The sequence below is a fragment of the Chaetodon trifascialis genome, chromosome 7, assembly GCF_039877785.1.
Source record: "Chaetodon trifascialis isolate fChaTrf1 chromosome 7, fChaTrf1.hap1, whole genome shotgun sequence".
In the NCBI taxonomy this organism is placed as follows: Eukaryota; Metazoa; Chordata; class Actinopteri; order Chaetodontiformes; family Chaetodontidae; genus Chaetodon; species Chaetodon trifascialis.
In genome coordinates, this window is record NC_092062.1 from 30991353 (window position 1) to 31011433 (window position 20081).

At 47.7% G+C, this 20081-nt stretch overlaps 2 protein-coding genes across 3 annotated transcripts in view; one reads left to right on the plus strand and one right to left on the minus strand.

Annotated features, from left to right (window-relative positions):
* Window positions 1-2817: 2817 nt before the first annotated feature.
* On the minus strand, window positions 2818-11655 carry LOC139334264 (tetratricopeptide repeat protein 24). 2 transcript variants are annotated; one of them, XM_070967050.1, is made up of 13 exons: window positions 10506-10733; window positions 10018-10311; window positions 9666-9867; window positions 9328-9534; window positions 8165-8293; window positions 7027-7148; window positions 6824-6904; window positions 4474-4529; window positions 4295-4368; window positions 3488-3599; window positions 3358-3386; window positions 3156-3195; window positions 2818-3048 (listed from the first exon to the last, which is right to left on the minus strand). In XM_070967050.1, exons 1-13 carry the CDS (start codon window positions 10701-10703, stop codon window positions 2937-2939), a joined length of 1656 nt encoding a protein of 551 aa, XP_070823151.1. In that variant the 5' UTR covers window positions 10704-10733; the 3' UTR covers window positions 2818-2936. The 2 variants fall into 2 exon arrangements, with proteins under 2 accessions (XP_070823151.1, XP_070823150.1); XM_070967049.1 differs by lacking the exons at window positions 2818-3048; window positions 3156-3195; window positions 3358-3386; window positions 3488-3599 and adding an exon at window positions 11539-11655 and having other exon boundaries at window positions 4198-4368; window positions 10506-10740.
* Window positions 11656-12038: 383 nt separating this feature from the next.
* iqgap3 (IQ motif containing GTPase activating protein 3) overlaps window positions 12039-20081 on the plus strand; it is a 38219-nt gene continuing 30176 nt past the window's right edge. The window contains exons 1-7 of the mRNA XM_070965992.1: window positions 12039-12134; window positions 13833-13920; window positions 17610-17766; window positions 17905-17982; window positions 18080-18156; window positions 18305-18372; window positions 19901-20014. Of these exons, the coding sequence (XP_070822093.1) occupies window positions 12110-12134; window positions 13833-13920; window positions 17610-17766; window positions 17905-17982; window positions 18080-18156; window positions 18305-18372; window positions 19901-20014 (607 nt within the window). The 5' untranslated portion in view covers window positions 12039-12109. The remainder of the gene's footprint in view (window positions 12135-13832; window positions 13921-17609; window positions 17767-17904; window positions 17983-18079; window positions 18157-18304; window positions 18373-19900; window positions 20015-20081) is intronic.

Here is a 20081-nt window from a genome sequence, read left to right on the forward strand (position 1 = left end):
ATATTATCCAGCTGCTCTGTGGTCTGATGGTCCAGCTGCTTGATGGTCCAGCTGCTCTGTGGTCTGATGGTCCAGCTGCTTGATGGTCCAGCTGCTCTGTGACCTGATGGTCCAGCTGCTTGATGGTCCAGCTGCTCTGTGACCTGATGGTCCAGCTGCTTGATGGTCCAGCTGCTCTGTGGTCTGATGGTCCAGCTGCTTGATGGTCCAGTTGCTCTGTGGTCTGGTGGTCCAGCTGCTCTGTGGTCTGATGGTCCAGCTGCTTGATGGTCCAGCTGCTCTGTGGTCTGATGGTCCAGCTGCTTGATGGTCCAGTTGCTCTGTGGTCTGGTGGTCCAGTTGCTCTGTGGTCTGGTGGTCCAGCTGCTCTGTGGTCTGATGGTCCAGCTGCTTGATGGTCCAGTTGCTCTGTGGTCTGATGGTCCAGCTGCTCTGTGGTCTGGTGGTCCAGCTGCTCTGTGGTCTGATGGTCCAGCTGCCCTGTGGTCTGGTGGTCCAGCTGCTCTGTGGTCTGGTGGTCCAGCTGCTCTGTGGTCTGATGGTCCAGCTGCTCTGTGGTCTGATGATCCAGCTGCTCTGTGGTCTGATGGTCCAGCTGCCCTGTGGTCTGATGGTCCAGCTGCTCTGTGGTCTGATGGTCCAGCTGCCCTGTGGTCTGGTGGTCCAGCTGCTCTGTGGTCTGATGGTCCAGCTGCTCTGTGGTCTGGTGGTCCAGCTGCTTGATGGTCCAGCTGCTCTGTGGTCTGATGGTCCAGCTGCTTGATGGTCCAGCTGCTCTGTGCTCTGATGGTCCAGCTGCTCTGTGGTCTGGTAGTCCAGCTGCTTGGTGGTCCAGCTGCTCTGTGGTCTGATGGTCCAGCTGCCCTGTGGTCTGGTGGTCCAGCTGCTTGATGGTCCAGCTGCTCTGTGGTCTGGTGGTCCAGCTGCTCTGTGGTCTGATGGTCCAGCTGCCCTGTGGTCTGATGGTCCAGCTGCCCTGTGGTCTGGTGGTCCAGCTGCCCTGTGGTCTGGTGGTCCAGCTGCTTGATGGTCCAGCTGCCCTGTGGTCTGGTGGTCCAGTTGCTCTGTGGTCTGGTGGTCCAGCTGCTCTGTGGTCTGATGGTCCAGCTGCTTGATGGTCCAGTTGCTCTGTGGTCTGATGGTCCAGCTGCTCTGTGGTCTGGTGGTCCAGCTGCTCTGTGGTCTGATGGTCCAGCTGCCCTGTGGTCTGGTGGTCCAGCTGCTCTGTGGTCTGGTGGTCCAGCTGCTCTGTGGTCTGATGGTCCAGCTGCTCTGTGGTCTGATGATCCAGCTGCTCTGTGGTCTGATGGTCCAGCTGCCCTGTGGTCTGATGGTCCAGCTGCTCTGTGGTCTGATGGTCCAGCTGCCCTGTGGTCTGGTGGTCCAGCTGCTCTGTGGTCTGATGGTCCAGCTGCTCTGTGGTCTGATGGTCCAGCTGCTCTGTGGTCTGGTGGTCCAGCTGCTTGATGGTCCAGCTGCTCTGTGGTCTGATGGTCCAGCTGCTTGATGGTCCAGCTGCTCTGTGCTCTGATGGTCCAGCTGCTCTGTGGTCTGGTAGTCCAGCTGCTTGGTGGTCCAGCTGCTCTGTGGTCTGATGGTCCAGCTGCCCTGTGGTCTGGTGGTCCAGCTGCTTGATGGTCCAGCTGCTCTGTGGTCTGGTGGTCCAGCTGCTCTGTGGTCTGATGGTCCAGCTGCCCTGTGGTCTGATGGTCCAGCTGCCCTGTGGTCTGGTGGTCCAGCTGCTCTGTGGTCTGATGGTCCAGCAGCACATTCTTCTGTATCTCTGTCAGACGGCAGCAGGTGAACAGACTGTGGCTGGTTTGTCTTCTGGTGTCTTCTGGACTCTGTGCAGACACCTCACCGATGTCACTGATGATCAGTCGATGGTACCAGTGATGTTCTGGGTGGTTTTAATCACCTGCTGCAGAGCCCTCCCACCCTGGGTCATCCACAAACCATGACAGTTCATCATGTCTGCGGTCAGGATGTCTTCTATCACTCACTTTTTACAGTTAACGAGAGTTCTGTCTTGTGAAGTTTCCTTCAGGACCTCAGTCGTTTCTGAGCGTCAGGGTGAAGATGTGAGATGACCGTCACAGCTTCTCTGTGATGCTGATTCCCAGGACCCTGAAACTGTCCACCTGCCCCTCCTCAGCTCCTCTGATGTAGATGGAGCTGAGTGTCTTCACCTCCTTTTTCCTAAAATCAAGGATGAGCTCGTTGGTTTTGTTGACGTTGACCAGCAGGTTCTTCTCTGAGCTCCTCTCTGTCAGACTGTTGATTTCCTTCTGATATGAATTCTCATTGCTGTTTGAAGTCCGGCCGATGACATGTTCAGTCGTGGATGCACAGTGTGAACAGGAGGGGGCTGAACACTCAGCCCTGGGGGGCTCTGGTGTTCAGCACTAGACTGGAGGAGGTGCGACCACCAGTCAGAACTGTCTGTGGTCTGTTTGTAAGGAAGTCCGGTATCCAGCTGCAGAGGGTTAGGGTTAGTCATTTCATGTACATAAGGTGGGGGCTGCTGGTCATTCAAATAGAGGTAGAGATGTACATATGGTATATGTATTATAAATAATACACATATATACCTGATTATACCTCAGCTGTGGCTCAGGAGGTACAACATCAGAGCGTCAGAGGTCCACCGATCGGGAGGTCAGTGGTTCGATCCCTGGCCTCAGCAGTCCACATCCTTGGGCAAGATACTGAACCCCAAAACTGTCCCAATGCTGTGCCATCGGTGTGTGAGTTCACATGTACGACTGCCAAGTGACTGTAACTGATTACATGGACAAACACTTGTAGATGCTTTCAGTCAGATCACATGATCTTCACTCTGTGTTGTGGATCAGCCTCTGTCTCCTTCCTGTCAGTCCAGTCCTGATGGTGTTATTGATCAAAGCATGATCAATAACACCATCAGGCAGAGGAGTCTACATCAGCGAACAGAACCGTGACCTCCAGCTGGTTACAGGGGGCGTGGCCTCTTGGATGTCATCTTGTCTGGTGGGTGGGGTCTCTGTGTTCTGGACCAATGAGGTTTCACTGAAAGAAAAAACATCTCAGCTGTTTTTTATCCTTTACTTCAATCTTTATCGATAAAAGCTTTTAAAATAAAATTTATTGTGATTTGATTGACAGATGTCAGTTACCTGTCAGTGTGAGGGTTCTCTCTGTCTGAACACAGCTCACCTGAAAACACACACAGGTACGTCATCACCTCCACTTCCTGTCTGTTCAATCAAACATCTTCATATTGTTGTGAAACTATGTTATTAGTGCAGTTCTCCTGAGTTCTCAAGCGAACATAACAGAACCAGGAGAACCCAGGATCTGGTGTATGAGGTGACTCACTGTGCTGCAGCTGGTCTGACTGGTATGAACTGGAAACACAGAAACAGAAATGTTTGCAGCTATTTGAAACAAAAGAAACTGGATCTGCAGGTTGGGTCGTAGGATATTAATGAAATTAGACTGGACACACCTGTGCATCACAGGTACCATGCCCATGTTTTCATGTGTCTCAGTGGCTCCGCCCCCTGCAGGCCCACAGTGCTCTGCTGCTTCCTGTCTACCTGTGGCCTGCTGCTCTGATCCTGTTCACATACTGACAGTTAGTTTTTTCTGTCACACATCAGCTGTGTCACACTAACTGTGTCTCAATTCAGGACGAAGGTTGCGATCCTTCAGAGGCTAAATCTGAAGACCTGTTGTGTCGCAGCAGCACAACTATTCTGGCCTTCTTCTCCTGAGTTTGGAGGAGCCAATGGGGCGGATCCTTTGCGGCCGAACCTCTCCCAAGATTCATTACCTGCCATGATTGGATTTTTTCCCAGAGACAATATGGATATGGTGGACTCCCCAAACATAACAACGGCAGCAGCTGAGGATTATACTGATACATGTCAGCATCATTAATCTGTGCATCATTTAATTTGAAAAACCTGCTTGGCTTTCAGACAGCTGAACATCATGTTCAAAGTCCAGTACCAGTTAGGTTCCACGGCCAACCTGAACCCGTTTACTTTGTCTCTTAAGCTGCTTTTGTTTGCTGGTGTTAATGTCGCTTGTAGCTGATTGTAAACTGCAGCTGGTTGCTAGGCAACAGGAGCAGCACTCTGTCCCTTAATGGCGCTTGCTTCTGTGTCTGCGGTACACCACGTCCTTCAGAGGATGCAGGTCCTGAACTGACACGCAGCTATGGTGTCATTTAAAGCACCTCAGCTAACATCATGGTGGTCCTTCATGTGTTCACTGGGACAAAAAGCAGTGGCATGTCACCTTGACTCACCTTGCCACTCCGCCCTGTGATCATCTAGTTGCTGGTTAGATGTTCTGCCTCGACTCTGTGTGATGTTACTCTTCCTGTGAGGAAGGAATAAAGTATTGATAAATCGGTATAATGATCTTCCTTTCCCACATTCTGGCTCAGGTGTGTCACAGTGCCACTGAGAGCTACCTGGATCTTACCTGGTCTGCTGTCTGACAGGTGGAATGTAAGGGTGTAGTCCAGGTAGGTGTGGCCTCTGAGTGTGAAGACAGGAGTGTTGATGAATGATGACATTAAATTACAACTTGCTCCTGTCAGACTTTTAACAATAACATTACGATGTGATGTGGTGTTTTGATTGGTTGGAGGTGCTATGGTATGCTCTTCCAAGATGGCGCTGCGGACAGCTGCCTTGGTGTGTTGGTGCGTGTTGTTTTGTTTTGTGTTAAAATTTTTCTGGTAAAACAGACTTGTGTATATATATTTATATTGTTATATATTTTACCTTTTAATAGTATTTTTTAGTAGATGTGTCATGTGCCAACTTCATCAAAACAAATTCCTCGTATGTGTAAAATCGTACTTGGCAATAAAGCTTTTTCTGATTTTGATTCAGGTGTGATGCAGTGTTTTGGTTGGTTGGAGGTGTGAGGCGGTGTTTTGGTTGGTTGGAGGTGTGATGTGGTGTTTTGGTTGGTTGGAGGTGCGATGTGTTTTGGTTGGTTGGAGGTGTGATGTAGTGTTTTGGTTGGTTGGAGGTGTGATGTGTTTTGGTTGGTTGGAGGTGTGATGTGGTGTTTTGGTTGGTTGGAGGTGTGATGTGTTTTAGTTGGTTGGAGGTGTGATGCGGTGTTTTGGTTGGTTGGAGATGTGAGGCGGTGTTTTGGTTGGTTGGAGGTGCGATGTGTTTTGGTTGGTTGGAGGTGTGATGCGGTGTTTTGGTTGGTTGGAGGTGTGATGTGGTGTTTTGGTTGGTTGAAGATGTGAGGCGGTGTTTTGGTTGGTTGGAGGTGCGATGTGTTTTGGTTGGTTGGAGGTGTGATGCGGTGTTTTGGTTGGTTGGAGGTGCGATGTGTTTTGGTTGGTTGGAGGTGTGATGCGGTGTTTTGGTTGGTTGGAGGTGCGATGTGTTTTGGTTGGTTGGAGGTGTGAGGCGGTGTTTTGGTTGGTTGGAGGTGCGATGTGTTTTGGTTGGTTGGAGATGTGATGCAGTGTTTTGGTTGGTTGGAGATGTGAGGCGGTGTTTTGGTTGGTTGGAGGTGCGATGTGTTTTGGTTGGTTGGAGGTGTGATGCGGTGTTTTGGTTGGTTGGAGGTGTGATGTGGTGTTTTGGTTGGTTGGAGGTGTGATGTGGTGTTTTGGTTGGTTGGAGGTGTGATGTGGTGTTTTGGTTGGTTGGAGGTGCGATGTGTTTTGGTTGGTTGGAGGTGTGATGTGGTGTTTTGGTTGGTTGGAGGTGTGATGTGGTGTTTTGGTTGGTTGGAGGTGTGAGGCGGTGTTTTGGTTGGTTGGAGGTGCGATGTGTTTTGGTTGGTTGGAGGTGTGATGCGGTGTTTTGGTTGGTTGGAGGTGCAATGTGTTTTGGTTGGTTGGAGGTGTGATGTGGTGTTTTGGTTGGTTGGAGGTGTGATGTGTTTTGGTTGGTTGGAGGTGTGATGCGGTGTTTTGGTTGGTTGGAGGTGCGATGTGTTTTGGTTGGTTGGAGGTGTGATGCGGTGTTTTGGTTGGTTGGAGGTGCGATGTGTTTTGGTTGGTTGGAGGTGCGATGTGTTTTGGTTGGTTGGAGGTGTGATGTGGTGTTTTGGTTGGTTGGAGGTGCGATGTGTTTTGGTTGGTTGGAGGTGTGATGCGGTGTTTTGGTTGGTTGGAGGTGTGATGCGGTGTTTTGGTTGGTTGGAGGTGCGATGTGTTTTGGTTGGTTGGAGGTGTGATGCGGTGTTTTGGTTGGTTGGAGGTGTGATGCGGTGTTTTGGTTGGTTGGAGGTGTGATGTGTTTTGGTTGGTTGGAGGTGTGATGCGGTGTTTTGGTTGGTTGGAGGTGTGATGCGGTGTTTTGGTTGGTTGGAGGTGCAATGTGTTTTGGTTGGTTGGAGGTGCGATGTGTTTTGGTTGGTTGGAGGTGTGATGCGGTGTTTTGGTTGGTTGGAGGTGTGATGTGGTGTTTTGGTTGGTTGGAGGTGTGATGTGGTGTTTTGGTTGGTTGGAGGTGTGATGCGGTGTTTTGGTTGGTTGGAGGTGTGATGTGGTGTTTTGGTTGGTTGGAGGTGCGATGTGTTTTGGTTGGTTGGAGGTGTGATGCGGTGTTTTGGTTGGTTGGAGGTGTGATGTGGTGTTTTGGTTGGTTGGAGGTGTGATGCGGTGTTTTGGTTGGTTGGAGGTGTGATGTGGTGTTTTGGTTGGTTGGAGGTGCGATGTGTTTTGGTTGGTTGGAGGTGTGATGCGGTGTTTTGGTTGGTTGGAGGTGTGATGTGTTTTGGTTGGTTGGAGGTGTGATGTGGTGTTTTGGTTGGTTGGAGGTGTGATGCGGTGTTTTGGTTGGTGTGATCACACCTGCAGACTGGCAGGTAGAGTCTGCTGTAGAACTGCAGTCAAACGCTCCACGAGATGATCTCGAACAGAACCAGAAGTGTCCTGAAGTGAATGAGGAAGATGGGCTGTGATTGGTTGGAATGATATGAGTGCTGATGTAAATGTAATTGGCTGAGCTCGAGTATGTATGTATGTACATGAATGTGCAGTTGTGTCGTTGTTACCTGGCAGTGAGACAGAGCAGTCAGAGCCTGTTTGTAGAGCTGAACAGCTTTTTGCTGCTTCCTCTGCTTCAGGTAACACTCTGCTAATGACTCACACACCTGAACCTGAGCCAGGTGGTCCTCTGCACAGAGACAGGTACAGACAGGTAACACAGGTATGCTGCCCTCTGCTGGTCACAGGGTGCTGTGTCGAGGTGCCCATGTAAAACCCTGTTTCCATGTGATGATCTGCAGAACATTAAAGTCCACGTTTCACTGAAAATGGCACAAAGACGACGGGTCAGATGATGAAACTGAGACATTTCATTGGTTTTGAAAATGATGTCTTCATCTAGAATCTGGTGCAGCGACTCGTTTGAATCGGCAGCATGTCGCTCTAAAGCCTGAATATAAGGTTCAGCATCAGATTCTAAATGAAGACATCGTTTTCAGAAACAATGAAGTGTCTCAGTTTCAACGTTTGATCTCTTTGTGCTGCTTTCAGTGAAATCCGGACTTGAATGTTCTGCACAGCATCACGTTCCGTTCGTTTTTACAGTCCAACTTTTTTGGAAATGGTCTAAGTGTTTAAGTCGTGCACCTGGTTACACGAGTGGACGTTTGTCTGACGAGTCAAAGCTGATTGGCTCATTGTGTTGTGAGGCAGCAGCATGGTGTATGTTCAGGCGTCGCCTGCTGCAGCTTTAATCTAAACAAACAGCATTCGCCTGAAGAGCTGAGCGCAGGTCGGACTTGTTTCATTACAGGAGCTGACTGACACACACAGTCTGAGGTCCGCTGCTGTTCCTCTCACGTGTTTCAGCCGATCATCACTGAGAAGGTGAGTACAGGTGATATTTGCTTTCTGCACAGTCAACAATCGCGCTGTGAGTAAAACTTTGTGCTGTGCAGGAAGTTCGCAGTAATTGGTTCATGTTGTCATGACAACACCGAGCAAAGAAACAGAGAGAAATGATCGTTGTCGATGAGATAAAACATGAATCCACTGTGACTGCTGTTATGATGAAGACTACGACCTGGAAGGAGAAGAATCACAACCAAAGCCAAGGAACCAATCATTAAGGAGCCAATAATCATTAAGGAGCCAATAATCATTAATCACATGACCACATCGCCAAAAACATGTTTGTGATGTTACCATCGTCTCTGAATCCCTGCAGAGCGTGGATGAAGCTCTCTGCTGCCTCCTCTTCATCACCCAACTGACTGCAGGCAAACGCCAAGTTACTGAAACACCGAGCCTGGTCACCACGGCAACCCAGAGAGCCTGAGCGTGTGCGCGCGTGCGCACACACACACACACACACACACACACACACACACACACACACACACACACACACACACACACACACACGCTCAGGTCTTTTGCAGTCAAACAGGAGTTTGGTTGATTTGTCCTTCTAACAGACTTCAGCTTGACCTTCATCACCTGTTCACTGACTCGTCTGTGATGAAATGATTCAGAAATGAAGAAGAAGCTGAAATCACATCATGAAACAATCATCTCTTAAAGGAGGAGAGGAGTCTTATGCTAACGTTAGTCCCTCCCAGATTGACTACCTGGTTGATAGTGCTTTTTTGGGGGACATCCAAAGACACACTGAGCTCCTCTGTCCTTCTGTCCCTCTCCATCTGCACGCTCTCATGTCCTACCACGGCGTGTTACTAACTGAGCTCCTTCCCCGGAGTCTCTGTGCTTTGTCGTCTTGCAGGTTCCCATGGACAGTGACTGAATCTGGATTGTGGATTTCAGCTGCGTCTCCTGCCTTGGCCCTGCCTGACATCCACTGCAACTGCTACTGCTGTTATTACATCCACTGTCACTGTTACTGTGACTGCATGTCTGTCTCTCTGTCTGTCTGTCTGTCTGTCTGTCTGTCTGTCTGTCTGTCTGTCTGTCTGTCTGTCTCACTCTCTCTCTCTTGCTCTTCCTCTCTCACCCAGCCGGTGGAGGCAGATGGCCGCCCACCCAGAGTCTGGTTCAGTCTGAGGTTTCTGCCTGTTAAAAGGAAGTTTTTCCTCGCTGCTGTCTCTAAGTGCTGCTCATGAGGGAATTGTTGGTCCTCTGTAGATAAAGAGTTTGGTCTGTACCAGTTCTATATGGAAAGTGTCCTGAGACAACTTCTGTTGTGATTTGGCGCTATACAAATAAAATTGAAATTGAAATTGAAATTAAATCTCATCTGTCATTTTAAATAACAGTGACGCTGGGTGGACATGAGTGAATGTGTCCTCCTCTGACCTGTCTGACAGGTGATCAGTCTTTGATTGAGTGACAGGTGAGTGACAGTGTCTGACCGTAGAGTCCAGCAGCCAGCCTATGGTAGCCCACAGCAGGTGTGAACCGGCCCACAGAGTTCAGAGCGGCTCCCAGGTTGTGCAGGACTTTGGCCAGCAGGGGGGGGTGCTGAGAGGTGGGGTCCAGAGCCAGCTGGAAACACTGGACCGCTTCCTGGAAACACCTAATCTGACAGTAAGACACACCCACTGACAGGTACAGCTCACCTGGACCAGAGCAGCAAACAGACAATCAATCAATCAATCAATCAATCAATCAATCAATCAATCAATCAATCAATCAATCAATCAATCAATCAATCAGATGACCTGTTTAGGCCTTCAATGCAAGACGTTACCCAGAATCCTTGGCTCGGTGATTCTGTCTGTCAAACTCAGACACTCGGTCAGAACGCTGTTGATGTCATCATGACTGAACTGATCTGATTGGATCATGTGACTTCCTGCCTCTTTGAAGGCAGTGGCTGCAGAATCCAACATGGCTGCCACTCTGTAACTCTCTGCAGCCCGCAGGAAACCCTGAACGGCCAGAGACCAGTCCTGCAACACGCACGCATGCACACACAGTGTCACCTGACCTTTTACCTGACATCTTACACGTGTTCCCTGACACCTGTCTCTGGTTTAGGTTCTGTGTCTGGTTCAGGTTCTGAGTGTGATTCAGGTTCTGGTCCTGCTTTGGCTCCTGACCTGTACTGTGCTGTAGCAGCGGCTCATCTCCATGCAGGCGTCCCCCTCACTGCCTCCGTCTCCCTGTGATCTGTACAGCTGAGCAGCCTGCAGGAAGTAGGCGGCAGCCTCTCGTTTCTGCCCCAGTGCATTGTGGGCCAGGGCCAGGTTGAACTGGAGTTCCGGGAGGCGGTCGGCCTTTGGGCCGCGCTGGGCCTGACAGAGGAAGTCCAGACCTTCCTTAGGACAGCCCACATGCACATAGGCTGCACCGAGGTTAAAGGAGCAGGCCCGGAGGACCCGCGAGTCCTGCACCTGAAGAGCAGTGCATGATGGGAAATCAACAACAGCTGGATACTCCTGCAGCTGTTACTACGACTCCAACTACTGCTTCTGCTACTACTACTGCAGGACAACTACATCAACTGGTACTACTATGGTCAGCAGTCTCACCTGTCAGTGACCTCTGACCTCAGCTGTTAATGACCTTTGACCCTCTGCAGCCTCACCTGTCCTGCAGCATTCAGCGCCTTGTCAAAGCAGCTCAGAGCGTCTCGGGTTCGTCCCTCTTGCAAAGCTTTGTGACCAGCAGATGTTAACTCCTCAATGTCTACTGCCAGAGCCTCCTTCCTCCTCACCTCCTGCTTCCTCCTCCTCCTCCTCACCTTCACTTTATCGTCACATGGAGGAGACTCATCAGACGCCATGTTGGACGTGCAGGAGGAGAACTCACCTGGACAGAGTCTGAGGAGACACTCAGAGATCTGAAACCTGCAAACATCATTCATTTCCTTTAAAATGTGCAAATCATTACTGTTTCATTTTTAATTAATCGGCTGATTTTTTTTGATTGATGAGTCATTTATTTATGTAAGTAATTCAATTCAATTTATTTCTAATAAATATAATGCTTAATTTGACATAAAACTCTAAATAGCTGAGTTTAGTTTAGTTTTTAGATCAATAAAATGTAAAATCGAACATTGCTGTGAAGGAGAGAAACACAGATTTATTTTGAAACAGCACGTTTGCTCCTCCCGGTTGGTTTCGTTGGTAAAGCTAAAAGCTAAAGATAAAGCTAACAGCGCCCTCTGCCGGAGAAGTCAACGGATTCAAACACATCTCAACTTGAACAGTTTTTATAAGGCAATAATTTAACTTTTACCATTAAAAGGATATTACAATGAACAGAAAATCGATCCTTCGATCAACACGTCCACTGAAGAAAGCAGTTTATTGAGGTTATGAGTTTATTTCTATGAAAACAATTCAAAATGGAGCAACAGTCAGGAAACCCTCAGACTGAAGCCAGTTCACAAAATAGATTTGTAAAGAAATAAAGTTATGTCACTCATTTCATTGCTGTTATTGAAGTCTGAATGGTTATGAAAATGACGTTCTTCTGCTACTTTTATTGATTGTGCTATTGACACTACTGCTAACACGGCTAACCTTTAGCCGCTAACCTTTAGCCGTGTTAGATAGATAGATACTTTATCCACGCCCAAGGGAAAAACACGCTCCCAGTGAAACAGCACTTACAGTTTCCAGGTGAGGATGAAGAGACGTTAAGTGTTCACATGTCAATAACTGTTCAGCAGTGAGATCGATACATTTTTCAGAAGCGTTTCATGAAGCAAAAAGCAACATCTGCTGCAGGCTACTTCGGACTGTAGTTGACTCGGTTGCTAGGCAACATGGAACCAACAACAGGGAAGACAGCTAAAATGTTGGAAAGAGAAACAGAAAAATTAACTGTCAGACGAAAACCGTGATGTCTAACGTAATCTCAAAGAGGTTATAAAAAAAGAAAAAGTTATCGTAGGTGTTTATTTTAACGGCAGGAAAATACATAGACCACAATCCAATGCTGCGACGCTCTAGCCAATGGTAGAAGCCGCTGGTCGTTCGGCCAATCAGCGAGCGGCGGGAGCTTTCAAACTTCAGACCGGAAGCAGCTCTGAGCAGCGAACGATTTCAAACCGAGGTTGGAAAGTGTTTCAGGAGTTTTCGCAGTGTGAATTTGAAGTGAACTGACATTAAAACAGTTCATCGACAGCAGAGATAAAGAGTCAATCAACCCGCCGGACGACGACGACACAGAGCAGCTAACATGGATCCAGCTGGACACGGTCCCTGTGAGTCTCTGCATGGTTCTTCATGTCTCACGCAAACAAACATGTCTCACTTCAGTTTCTCGGGCTTTATGACCGCGGTTTATTTACTTGTGCCTGTCTGTTAAAATGTTTCGTCATGGCCAAATTGACGTGAAGTGGTTTCTGTCTGAAACTGACCAAACGTCTGTAAACCATTATAATCATAGTTATTGAATTATTAACAGAAACTACTTATCCACTAAATAACAGTAAAATGCCTCCAGATCATTATGTGAACGTTTCGTCTTTTTTTGGCTGCTGTACGTTTCGTTCTTTATATGCGAAAAGTCTTCATGGATTATTTTTTCAGTGACTCAAAGCAGTGAAAGGAAAACAATGATCAGTTATCGAAGTCATTCTGTGAATCAGTTCATTGATCGTTGCAGCTCTATATACTGATATATATAAAGCTCTTCGCGTGATTTTCTGAGATCTGAAATGACTTTTGTTCTGTTAGTTCAGTTTTCCTTTCAGTATAAAAACAGTTAAAGTCATTGTAGCTGAGACGAGACTCCGGCTGTCAGACACCAAACTCTTCTGGATTAAATTAACCTGTGAACTTTTTACCTGAACGAGTGTGAGCTGATCTCCACCTGTCGTAAGGTTAAAGACCTGAAGTGAAGGTGAGGTGAGGTGAATGCAGGACAGAGCAGAGACATGATGTCAAGGCGTCTGTCTGTGGCTGAGATCCAGGACCAGCAGATAAAAGATTAAGATTCACACTTTATTAATCACACAACACAACGCTACATGCACATGCCATGTTATTGGTGGTGGTGGGGGGGTTCAGGTGAACACGGGGAGAACATGCAAACTCCACACTGAAAGGCCCTTTTTCCTCGAGCAGCAGGCACCAAACGCATGGGTGAGGACACACCCACAGCGGGAATCAAACCTGGGACCTTCTAGCTGTGAGGCGACAGTGTTACCACCGTACCACCGTGCCACCTGAAAAGCCCAGTCCAGCATCCAGCAGGCTCATCCGTAACATAGTCATAACAAGACCATGATAGAAAAAGATCCTCTACACCATAACATTAGGCTAATCTAATCTAACCTTATCTTATCTTATCTTATCTTCTTTTTTTTCCTAATCCAGTTCTTCACGTGACACAAACCAGCAGCTTTCCTTCCAGCCTTCTGCTTTAACGAGCACAGCGTCGTCCGTCTTAATGTGGTCTGACTGTCAGGTCAGAGTCCATGAAACTGGCTTTAGTGTCGTCCTCCTGTTTCATGTCTGCATTCTCTCTTTTGTCTTTCTTTTCTCGTTAAACTGTAGCAGATTTGCTGTTTTGGCCTCGTCTTCCTCAGAGCAGAGACGTCAGACACCCGAAGAGGCTTCAGCTCAACCAATCAGATTAAGGCCTGTTTTGTCCAGGCGTTTCGCTCACTAACTGATGGCGTCATGTTTTTATGTACTCGCCATGACGGCCTTTGAAATCGGTATCATAATCGCAGTTCAGACTCAGACTTGATTGATCCCTGCAGGGAAACTGCTCGGCTGCAGTGCAGGTAGCTTCACACACAGTTAGAAGTCATCATGAGGCAGCAGGACAGGCTGTGTGGATGAGGGTGTGCTGCCCTCTGACACACCTGTCACACTCAGGTGTGTCTTTACTGTGTCAGTGTCACACTTGATCGAATGTGCTTGGATGTCTCACTGCTGTTTGTGTTGTACAGATGAGCGTCTGACGGCAGAGCAGATGGATGAACAGAGGATCCAGAACGTGGCCTATCAGTATCTCTGCAGGCTGGAGGAGGCCAAGAGGTCAGTGGGATTCCCTTAGACCAGGTCCACGCTGAGCTGGTTACTGTTAAAAACAACATCCATCCACTTTTCAGGTTATTTTTTAAATCTCTCCTCAACAACAACAACAGCAGCAACAAATCTGGTGTCACCGACCGGACTGTAAGGAACCTTGGCGTACCACCGGGTGATTGGCCAGCTGAGTCCACCCGGGACTCGGTGCAGGTTCTGGGCCTCATTCTGCTCATCTCACACCCACGCTGCTGCAAGTCGCCTCTGGCAGCATTTTCTGCATGTGCCTCTGACCTGCAGCTTGTCCAGGACTCAGTAGCCCAGCTGGTCTTTAATGTATGCAAGTTCTCCCACACGACACGCTCCTCCACCCCAGCGTCGGCGCCCGGGGGGCTGCTCGAAGCACATATACCGCAAACTGTCATCGCTAGGACACATTGACGCTGTACAGGTGGTGGCCTCGTGCTGTACAGTGCTGTGAAAAAGTATTTGCCCCCCTCCTGATTTCTTACTATTTTGCATATTTGTCACACTTAAATGTTTCAGATCATCACACACATTTTAATATTAGACAAACATAACCTGAGTAAATCCAAAATGCAGTTTTTAAATAATGATTTGATTTATTAAGGAAAAACAGCTATCCAGACCTACGTGAGCCTGTGTGAAAAAGTAATTGCCCTCCTTGTTAAATCATGAGTCAACTGTGATTAACCACATTTTTTGGAAAGCTGAGTTCAATTTCACTGAACACATCCAGGCCTGATGACTGCCAGACCTGTTCAATGAAGAAATCACTTAAATAGAAGCTGTCTGAGGAAGTGAAGTAGGATGCAAGACCTCGAACAGAAACACATCATGCTGCGATCTAAAGAAATTCAAGAACAAATAAAAAAACAAGGTAATTGAAATCTATCAGTCTGGAAAGGCTTTAGGACTCCAGCGAACCACCGTCAGAGCCGTTATCCACAAATAGAGAAAACTGGGAACAGTGGTGAACCTTCCCAGGAGTGGTCGGCCTACCAAAATCACTCCAAGAGTGCAACGACGTCTCATCCAGGAGGTCACAAAAGAACCCAGAACAACATCTAAAGCAGTGCAGGCTTCACTTGCCTCAGCTAAGGTCAGTGTTCATGACTCCACAATAAGAAAGAGACTGGGCAAAAATGGCATCCATGGGAGGCGAATGGCATCCAAGGCGAAAGCCACTACTGAGCAAAAAGAACATGAAGGCTTGTCTCACATTTGCCAAGAAACATCTTGATGATCCCCAAGACTTTTGGAAAAATATTCTGTGGACTGACGAGGCAGAAGTTGAACTTTTTGGAAGGTGTGTGTCCCGTTACACCTGGCGTAAAAAGACCACAGCATGTGATAAAAAGAACATGAAAGCAACAGTCAAACGTGGTGGTAGCGTGATGGTCCGGGGCTGCTTTGCTGCTTCAGGACCTGGACGACTTGCTGTGATTGATGGAACCATGAATTCTGCTGTCTACCAGAAAATCCTGAAGGAGAACGTTCGGCTATCAGTTTGTGACCTCAAGCTCAGGCGCACTTATGCAACAGGACAACGACCCAAAGCACACCAGCAGGTCCACCTCTGAATGGCTTAAAAAACACAAAATTAAGGTTCTGGAGTGGCCGAGTCAAAGTCCGGACTTAAATCCAACTGACATGCTGTGGTGTGACCTTAAACGGGCAGTTCATGCCCGAAAACCCTCCAATGTGGCTGAGTTAAAACAGTTCTGTGAAGAAGAGTGGGCCAAAATTCCTCCACAGCGATGCGAAAGACTCATTGCCAGTTATCGCAAACGCTTGACTGCAGTTATTGCTGCTGCGGATGGCACAAGCAGTTATTAGGCTCAGGGGCAATTACTTTTTCACACAGGCTCACGTAGGTCTGGATAGCTGTTTTTCCTTAATAAATCAAATCATTATTTAAAAACTGCATTTTGGATCCACTCGGGTTTTGTTTGTCTAATATTAAAATGTGTGTGATGATCTGAAACATTTAAGTGTGACAAATATGCAAAAAAATAAGAAATCTAGAAGGAGGCAAATACTTTTTCACAGCACTGTATGACCACCGGGAGCTGTGTCCCAGTTTATGACTGACCCTGGCTGTCTGCTGCTGCTACGGCTACACTTTATCCGTCCGGCTACCAGGGTTGTCAGAGGTCGTGGTAATCAAGCTGGGTACCACAGAGGAGAATTTCACGCCAACCGTAAGGATGTGGCGGCACGTTGATGGAGAGGATCGACCTTAAAGTCGAATCAAATGAATTTGTTCTCACGTTTCATAGAACGTCGTCTCAGCGTGCTGAATTAACAGAACATGAACACATATGTAGAGGATGTAAAGGAAACACCTGCTGCCCACACGTCAGCGTCAATGTCAAAGAGGCCGGGCAACATGGCCGAAATGTTCTGCCACAGTATGTGTAAGTTTACATGGTGGTAAGCGTGTACAGCGTCAGTAAACATATTTCTAACGGGGCTATCGACATGAAGTCAGTAACAACCCAAAATCCAAAGAAATCAAAACAAATAAATCCATAATTGAAGTAATGTGAAAGAAAGTGGAATGACACGGCCAAGACGTATTGAACACATGATGAAGAGGAGGTGCAACAAGGCTTCGAACCACGACCTGAGCTGTGCATGAGGCCGGGTCCTTCACACTGGAGGCGTGCTGACGAATGATGTCATGACAACGAAGTGAAGGTTGGGAAATGCCGAACACTGACGAGGAGAGCAGACGCTTCTGAAGCATGATGCCGTGATTCTGGAGGAAATACAAGAAAGACCTCAACTAAGCAGACCGAAAACTCACCTGATCAGACCGAAAGCTCACCTGATCAGACCGAAAGCTCACCTGATCAGACCGAAAACTCACCTGATCAGACCGAAAGCTCACCTGATCAGACCGAAAGCTCACCTGATCAGACCGAAAGCTCACCTGAGCAGACCGAAAGCTCACCTGATCAGACCGAAAGCTCACCTGATCAGACCGAAAGCTCACCTGATCAGACCGAAAGCTCACCTGATCAGAACGAAAGCTCACCTGATCAGACCGAAAACTCACCTGAGCAGACCGAAAGCTCACCTGATCAGACCGAAAACTCACCTGATCAGAACGAAAGCTCACCTGATCAGACCGAAAGCTCACCTGATCAGACCGAAAGCTCACCTGAGCAGCCCGAAAGCTCACCTGATCAGACCGAAAGCTCACCTGATCAGACCGAAAACTCACCTGAGCAGACCGATAACTCACCTGAGCAGACCGAAAGCTCACCTGATCAGACCGAAAGCTCACCTGATCAGAACGAAAGCTCACCTGATCAGAACGAAAGCTCACCTGATCAGACCGAAAACTCACCTGATCAGAACGAAAGCTCACCTGATCAGATCGAAAGCTCACCTGAGCAGCCCGAAAGCTCACCTGATCAGACCGAAAGCTCACCTGAGCAGACCGAAAGCTCACCTGATCAGACCGAAAGCTCACCTGAGCAGACCGAAAACTCACCTGATCAGACCGAAAGCTCACCTGAGCAGACCGAAAGCTCACCTGATCAGAACGAAAGCTCACCTGAGCAGACCGAAAGCTCACCTGAGCAGACAGAAAACTCACCTGATCAGACCAAAACCTGACCTCACCTGATCACTTGACATATAACATCACTACTTTTTCTCCTCAGGTGGATGGAGGCGTGTCTGGGGGAGGAGCTTCCTGCTCCCACTGAGCTGGAGGAGGCGCTGAGGAATGGAGTCATTTTAGCAAAACTGGGTCATCGATTTGCTCCGAACGCCGTCGCTCTGAAGAAGATCTACGATCCTGAACAGCTCCGATACCAGGTGACACACACACACACACACACACACACACACACACACACACACACACACACACACACACACACAAACCAGGTAGTGATTAGCAATCGGCCCGTCACTGTCAGTAATCAATAATCAACCATGTATTGATCTGATCAGGCCGTGGGTCTTCAGTTCCGTCACACTGACAACATCAACTACTGGAGGAACGCCATGACGACACTGGGACTGCCAGCGGTCAGTGAGCACACTGTGACTGATCAATCAGAGTATTGATCGGCTCATCTCTGTATTGATCAGCTGATCAGAAATTACTGTTTGTTTGTTTTTTCAGATCTTCCACCCTGAAACGACAGACATCTACGACAAGAAGAACATGCCGAGAGCTGTTTACTGTATCCATGCACTCAGGTGTGTTTACCTGTCTGTCTGTCTGTCTGTCTGTCTGTCTGTCTGTCTGTCTGTCTGTCTGTCTGTCTGTCTGTCTGTCTGTCTGTCTGCAGCCTGTCTCTCTCTCTCTGTTAACCACCTGTCTGTCTCTCTGCCTGTCTGTCTGCAGCCTGTACCTGTACAGACAGGGTCTGGCTCCACAAATCCACGACCTCTATGGAAAAGTCAAGTTCACAGGTGAATATGATGATTTATTTCAGGTTTCACTTGTTATTAGAGTTCAATCAATAAATCAGCTGATTATCGACTCATTACATCATCAGGACCTGTGTCGCTGACTCGTGATTTGTTCTGTCGTTTGTTTCGTGAGATCTGGCGTGGGCTAGGGCTGGGCCAATAAAACGATAGCGATATGTCTCGCGATAGACACGTCATCAATATCAATAAAAATGCGTTCGATAAAGCATTCGATAATTTATTTTTCTTCGTCAGAAGAAAGCTGAAGTTGTGAAGCGAGGTTGGTTGCATGAACAAAGGCACTCGCTCTCAGGTAACCGAGCAACGTAGGGAGTGATCGCTAATCAGTGAGAGAGACACGCTAACAGCCAATCATGTAACAGTATCAAGTTCGGTTGCGCCGTGTCGTTGTCTCATGTTTGATGCTCCGCGAGGAGTGAGATGAGAAACAGAAAGTGAGCGCTGCAGCGAGCGAAGAATAAAACAGGGAAAGTCAGCTCAGTTTGGAGTTTTTTGGATTTTATAAGTCGGACCGTCGTCAGACCAATGTGGTCTGTAACTTATGCAAGACTGTCGTCCCCACCAAGACCAGTAACACCACAAACTTATTGAACCAGCTTAGCCGCGCTCACTCTTTGGAGCGCAGCCGTATTCGCCAACGTCCGCCAACCGCAGCCCACCGACAAGCAGCTGACCGCCATGCAGAGGTATCTGCTTCAGTGCCTGATGACAAATCATCTAAAAGGCACGAAGACGTAACGGAGGCAGCGGCATCTCATACAGCTAAAGACACGCTTCACTGAGCTCTGAGGAGAAGCCAGCTTACAAACAGCTCTTATAATAAAAATATAACTGAACAGTTCATGTATGTTCAGAGGAAGAAGAGCGACTGAAGTTGTTCTTATGTCTAGGCTGGTTTTATAGTTCAGTCAGTGTTACTGTGCTGTCATCATGTTTGTTTGTTTGTTTGTTTGTTTGTTACAGATGTCAAGTTTCTGCTGTGTTTCTAAAACACTGCACATATCTGAAAACATTTTATTCAGCAGAAGGTGAATCAGTTTGTGAACTTTCTGCACTAAACCTGCAGAAAAAAAGTTCTCAGGTTTCTCTGTTTACATTTTTACACTTTGTTTACATTTATTATTCGAGTGTTTTCCATGGTTGTGTTGACATTTCATTTCCTTTCTGCCTTGATAGCTGAGGGGATTATAATCAGAGGAAGGTTCAATTTAAACTAAAAATGTTTAAATTGAATGTATTTTTCTCCTGGTCCTTATTTTAAATTGGTCATAAAAAATATCAATAATTATCGATATCGACCGATATAAAACACTTATATTGCGATAGAGTTTTCAGACATATCGCCCAGCCCTAGCGTGGGCTGATAAAACCCCATAAAATCCCCAAATGCAAGCTGCTGGCTTTTTCTCTGACGCTCACCTGTTACAGCGTCAGCGTGTCTGCAGGTGAGGTGACGGCCATCTTGGAACACTGTATAAACTGCATGTGTGTTTGTGTGTGTGTTCAGAGGAGGAGATCAACAACATGAAGATGGAGCTCGATAAATACGGAATCCAGATGCCGGCGTTCAACAAGATCGGAGGAATTCTGGCCAATGAGCTGTCAGTGGACGAAGCTGCAGGTAGAGAGAGGAGAAGAGGGAGCGCAGGAGGGAGATTAGGAGAGCAGGAGGTAGAGATGGAGAGGAG